Source organism: Toxorhynchites rutilus, chromosome 2, assembly GCF_029784135.1.
Source record: "Toxorhynchites rutilus septentrionalis strain SRP chromosome 2, ASM2978413v1, whole genome shotgun sequence".
In the NCBI taxonomy this organism is placed as follows: domain Eukaryota; kingdom Metazoa; phylum Arthropoda; class Insecta; order Diptera; family Culicidae; genus Toxorhynchites; species Toxorhynchites rutilus.
In genome coordinates, this window is record NC_073745.1 from 221,806,521 (window position 1) to 221,812,700 (window position 6,180).

Consider the following 6,180-nt stretch of genomic DNA (forward strand, 5'->3'; position numbering starts at 1 on the left):
AGAAATACAGATCCGAAATTTATGGAATTTAGTGCAACCTCTACGGAATTGTATGGTTTCTTGATTTCAGAGAATAATGTGAATTTAGACTCTTGTCCGAAGGATCTCATATGGATAATTGTTTGATCGATTGAACGTGAAACTCTGTTTCCAAATAAAGATATTTTGAAAAACTATTTGTTTCGGTTCAGTGATTTGATTTTATGGTTGGAAGAGACGTCAGTTTTTCGAAACCATTAAATTGTGATTGTTTAGTGATAACTGATCCTTCAGGATCACTATCATTCAAATCGATTCTATGTAAACCAAACAAAAACGACTATCATGTAAGACTAATAATTTGATCTAGAAAACATGGATACTATGAATATATACAGTTGTAGTGTTCTACTCACTGTTTACGTAAAACAGCATCTCATCCACAGGTATTCGTATTGCAGGAACACGTGCAAAACAGTAAAACAGCACATAACTAGCAACTCGTTGATCGTCACCGAGAGTGCATATTAGCGAATGGCATATTTCCCCGTCTGTTGTGCTAAGCCGATATAAATACCTCAATTTGATAACAGCAATTTACCGCTCGACAGTAGCAGCTTTATGAGCGTTCGAATGAAGATGGCTATCCCAACCTTTGGTTATCAGTCAAGCGTGGGAGATTCTCCGACACGGGTCAGTTTCATGAACAACAAATCAACCCAGCCACACACAAGAGTAGCATTTGATCTGCAGTGGGAAAAGCATTGGAATGAAATCTGTGGATGTAAACAAATTAAGGTGAGTCTGATAACCCAACAACAAAATACATCCGTTCACGTTGCTGATCATTTCCGGAAAGCGATGGCATCGAAGCTCCTCTTTGGATGTTTTGGAAACGACGCAGATATGTTGTGGTTCTGATGGCTTTTTTGGGATTTTTAAACGCATATACAATGCGGGTGAACCTAAGCGTAGCAATTGTGGCTATGACTGCAAATCGTACCATTCTGCACGAGAACGGAACTGTTAGCTATGTGAGTTATCAATCCATTATATTACAATAAATCCAGGAGGTTTATTTTTTTCTTGCAGGAAAAGCATTTTGATTGGAGCTCCAGTGTTCAAGGGCACGTGCTGAGTTCATTTTTCTACGGATATATCTTAACACAAATTCCCGGAGGATATATCTCCAACAGGTTTGGGGCAAACAATGTCAGTTATTTTGTCAAAATATTCTTTTTCGTTTTGTTAAATATTTGCAATGTGTTCATAGGTTTTTGGAGTTGGAGTTGGAACAACAGCAATACTGACACTTCTGACCCCAACAGCGGCCTACGCTGGTATCGGGTGGCTCTTCGCCGTCCGAGTGTTGGAGGGAATGTTCCAGGGTGTATCATTTCCTTGCATGCATGTACTTTGGTCCCGGTGGGCTCCACCTAGCGAGCGATCTCGGATGGTTATGTTCTCCTTTGCCGGTGTATTTGCCGGAACAATCATTGCGATGCCCATGAGTGGAGTATTAGCAGAAACCTTGTCATGGGAGAGTATATTCTACGTTTTTGGAACAGTCGGTTGTGTGTGGTATATCGGCTGGTGGTTAATTGTGAAAAGATCCCCAGAAGAGGATACATTAATCAGTTTTAAGGAGAAAGAGTTCATCCTGCAGAGTCTCGGGCGAGTTGAAGGGGAACAGGAAAACATTAGGCACCCGTGGAGAGCAATCTTCACATCGAAGGCAGTGTTTGCACTGATTGTAGCCAACTTTTGCGAGAACTGGGGTTTCTACACTTTGTTGACTCAGCTTCCAACGTTTTTGAAAGGTTTGATTACGCATAATTCGGTCAAATGCTTCACATTTCTACATTTCTTCCACACTTCCAAAAGATACGATGCACTTCGAGGTTCAAACAACCGGATTTATAGCCGCTCTGCCGTACTTTGCGATGGGTCTCACTCTGGCTGTTGCCGGATATCTGGCCGATTGGTTCCAAAACAAAGGTATTCTAACGACAACCCAGGTGCGGCGCTACTTCAATTGCAGTGCGTTCGTGATGCAAACCGTGTTTATGGTCGTGGGCGCGATTATCCTGGAGCCCGTTGCTACCGTGGCTTGCATTGTGGTGGCCGTTTCGATGGGTGCCTTCGCATGGTGTGGTTATGCCGTCAATCATCTGGATCTGTCGCCAAAGAGTGCAGGGGTGCTTATGGGAATATCCAACTCATTCGCAACAATTGCTGGTGTTCTTTCACCAATTGTAACGGGTTATGTTACGGCGAATAAGACGGATGATGAATGGAGAATGGTGTTTTACATTGCTGCTGGATGTTATATGGTTGGATTTTTCGTGTATTGGATTTGGGCTTCGGGCGAGTTACAATCTTGGTCTATTGAGATGCAGGAAAGGAGTAAGCAGGGCGATAATGCAAAAGACGGTCAATTTGTCTACGACAACGCTTTAAGGTGCGAGGACTAGGACCTTTTTGTCAGTTTGATCTCTTACAGCTTTTAATTGACATTTCTTATTATATAAGCAATATTTTCATCTTTCGTATTTATTGTGATAATATGTTTTTGATGACAAATAACAGACTTCGAAAAGACGCTTTTTTTTTCAAATGTTCATGTTCATGTTGGATGATGCAACCGAACGTATCACCGTTTTCGTTGTTCATTCTGAACATTGATATAATATAAGATCAGCTTTAGCTTCAATTACGGATTGCAAGAGTCGAGGCATGCTTTAAACAATATTTTTTGTTGTTGATAATACAGGGTCTTTCAGATTAAACGCTCACGCAAAAAAATCGAATAGCTCCTTATATTTTTTTTTCGTGAAGGACCGTTGCTAGGTTAATAAGCCACAAAATTTGGAGGAACTTAAAGAAGAAACAACTCGGATTTTCAACAGCATCGAAGTCGTAATATTAGAGTTGTGTATGAAGAATTTTGTTCATAGATTAAAACTCGTTATCGTTATGGGGGTGGTCACATCGAAAATGTCCTAAAATTAGCTTTATTTTGCTAAATAAAAATCGTTTCACTTCTGTAGAAGTTATTAAAATTTGTTGCGTGAGTGTTTAATCTGAAAGACCCTGTATAAGACCGAGGTTCTGAAGAAGGCTGCAGATTAGGTATTTTCGACCTAAGCTACAAGATTGAGCTATGCGTACATGCTTTTCTCGTAGGCTCAGAAGCAGTTCTTACCCAGCGAAACAGTGAAAAAACTCCCAAAAGAAGCTTGCTAAAACGAAGAGAATCTATCCACAAAGCAGCAGGAAGCTATAGCAGTCGTTTGGGTGGTTGCAAAATTCTATGTATATCTGTTTGATATTCATCTCACTGTAGTCTTAATCATTATCTCAAGATTATGTCAGCAACCAAAAGTTAACGAAATTATCGAACATTACTTGAGTGAGCTGGAAGAGGGTTCCACGGCTATAGTATTAGAAAAATGAAAAAATAGAAACTAAGCGAGATGCAGTGATAACAGCAATTCACAATCAGGATTGGCCTTCTGATCTACTGCTTTATCAGATTTTTCTAGAGAATTTGGAGTAATTAACAGTGTAGTGGTCAGGGACGAGATTTGTTCACTAGAAATACCGTATCGTGGAAAATCAGAAGTAGTTATTACGCGGTGGTTTCTAGAGAAAAGTTTGTTGACGGTACAATCATCGCGATGTCGGGGATTAAAGAGTTTGCATTTGTGCAACAAGCAGGGTATGCAAAAGACCTAAAAGGAAATGTCAAATCAGGTTGGCAATATATTTTCCATTGATTTTACATGGATAAAAACTGTGCAAACTTTATTTATAGTTGTCGAATAATGTAACCACTTTTTAAAGGTAATTGGAATGGAGCATACCTACCCAAAAACAATTCATAGCGAAAACGGACCACATGTTAACAGTGAAGATTTTTCTACTTACAGCACAAACAGAAGAATCCGAATAATACGTCCGATTTCATTTTGAACCCAAATGAATGACCTGGTGGAAAAACAGAATCAAGGCATTTAGAGAGCTTTCCGCAATCAATACAGATCAGCGGAATGAAATTCGAAACTCTATGCTTACCATACAAATGACAGAAAAAGCATCAATCTAACTGTTGACTGGCAGACCGGTAAAAGATCTGTTACCATGCTTGAAGATCGAGGGACCGATTGATCTTAAATTTGTAACACACCTTTATCTCTGCAGTCCCTATAAAACAGCGTATTTCATGATCTTGAAAATCGAAGATAGTGGCCGCTACAAAATGGCGGATTACATATGAGGGGCTTAGAATGAAAGGGGTGTAAGTGATTTGATCGATTTCTCTACATCGACTCTCTCTTTTGGTCATAACTAAGCTGCAAATACTTTCCCAGCTGTATTTGACAATGTGAAAGATAGGTCAGAACCTCATCTATCGGATTCTGTAGCAAACTTTAATTGGAACGTCTCTGCAGTTAAGTTATTAACTAAATAAAAAGTTGATGAAGAGAAATCGATCAAGTCAGTTACACCCCTTGCATTCTAAGCCTCTCATATGTTCTCAAAACCCCATCAATATGGGTTTTCCCAAAACCCTATCAATGGGTATCGAGTGAAAGGACTCGAACAGTAGAACACAGTTATTTATGAAAAATGTAAATCCAAGATGGCGGTCGCTATAAAATGGCGGATTACATATTTTCTCAGAACCGCTCCAATGTGGGCTATGGCATCAGCCAAGCCATCCAGGTCCTGTTCTTCAGTCTACAAGAGGAGTCTCTCAACATGTGACACGTGACTCAAACCGGCTACTGATTTATTATCTGAACGTTCGGGGACTGCGCACGAGAACCGATGATTTCTTCGTTGCTGTCGCGGAGTCATATTACGATATCATCGTTCTCACGGAGACCTGGCTAGACGACCGTATTTTCTCCCCACAACTTTCTGGAAACACATTTACCGTTTACCGTAACGATCGCAATCCCCGCAATAGCTCCAAATCACGTGTTGGTGGTGTTTTGATAGCTATCGCATCCAGGTTGGGCGGTTTTATTGATCCCATTCCGGTGTGTGACACTCTAGAACAGCTTTGGGTTAAAATCCGAATGAAAGGTTTAGTTAGAGAACTAATCTCAACTGTGTCGAGAAACACATTGATTCCGCTGGAGCCATCATTTATCAGCTTGTAGCACAGGACGTTGAATTCGCGTTCGGCGACTACAACCAGTATGGTTTAGTGTGGAACATCTCGTCGAACGTCCCACCTTCCGTCGACTGCTTACGATCACGTTTTTCAGCTGCTTCCTCGGCCTTACTCGATGGTTTCTGTTTTCTTGGACTTACGCAGATCGATCCAGTGTTGAACAGGAATGGCCGCTTGCTCGATCCAGTGTTGAACAGGAATGGCCGCTTGCTCGATCTAGTGCTAGCAAATGATGCTGCATTATCAAGGTGCTCGATTGCCGAGGACACTGATTCAGTTATCCCCCTCGACATCGATCATCCAGAACTAGAGGTTGACGTCAATCTACCGTCGTCGATTGAATTCGAAGTTGTACCAGATCTGAGCTGCCTCAACTTCCAGAAAGCTGATTTCGCTGCATTAAATCAAGCAATATCCCAAGTCGACTGGGAATTTCTGGAGAAAATCGAGGATATGGATGCTGCCGTTGCCAGGTTTACCGATATTATTACTCTTATCATCGCTGATTGCGTACCAGCGCGGAGGCTGCACAGAAACCAGTTTGGGGTAATAGAAGGTTGAGAGAAACTTAAGAGGTTGAGATCCTTTGCTCTCCGGCGTTTTTGTAGGCTGCGCTGTCCACTTGCTAAACAAGAGCTGAACCGGAGGAGCAATCAGTACCGCTTGTATAATCGTTTCCTATATAAGCAGTATACGAGGCGGATGCAGATAAATCTCCGTAGAAACCAGAAGCTGTTCTGGTCTTTCGTCAACAGCAAGAGAATGGAAGAAGGATTGCCTATGAACATGTTTTTGGTAAACCGCTCGGCTAACACTGCAATTGAGAAATTCAATCTTTTCGCTGCCCACTTCATGCGAGCATTCAATGGCAGTACGTCCTCCGAAATGCAAGTTGCTACTGGCGTTAGAGACACTCGACTCAACGCATTGAATTTCGACATCTTTCGAGTTACCAGTGAGGTTGTGGAGGCAGCGATCCGTAAATTGAAGTATTCTACGACCTCCGGGCCGGACGG

The 6,180-nt window shown here is 41.5% G+C and overlaps 1 protein-coding gene across 1 annotated transcript; it reads left to right on the forward strand.

Annotated features, from left to right (window-relative positions):
• The first annotated feature begins 639 nt into the window (after positions 1-639).
• LOC129769192 (vesicular glutamate transporter 2-like) lies at positions 640-2,961 on the forward strand. The gene is made up of 5 exons (XM_055771288.1): positions 640-777; positions 839-1,013; positions 1,072-1,191; positions 1,253-1,799; positions 1,864-2,961. Exons 1-5 carry the CDS (start codon positions 749-751, stop codon positions 2,451-2,453), a joined length of 1,461 nt encoding a protein of 486 aa, XP_055627263.1. The 5' UTR covers positions 640-748; the 3' UTR covers positions 2,454-2,961.
• Positions 2,962-6,180: the final 3,219 nt, after the last annotated feature.

Excerpts from the sequence above, each read along its gene's own strand:
- LOC129769192 (XM_055771288.1), top strand. The coding sequence starts at position 749 with ATGAAATCTGTGGATGTAAACAAATTAAG. Across the intron at positions 778-838 it reads GTGGATGTAAACAAATTAAG|CGATGGCATCGAAGCTCCTC; the intron begins GTGAGTCTGATA and ends ATTTCCGGAAAG. Across the intron at positions 1,014-1,071 it reads AGAACGGAACTGTTAGCTAT|GAAAAGCATTTTGATTGGAG; the intron begins GTGAGTTATCAA and ends TTTTTCTTGCAG.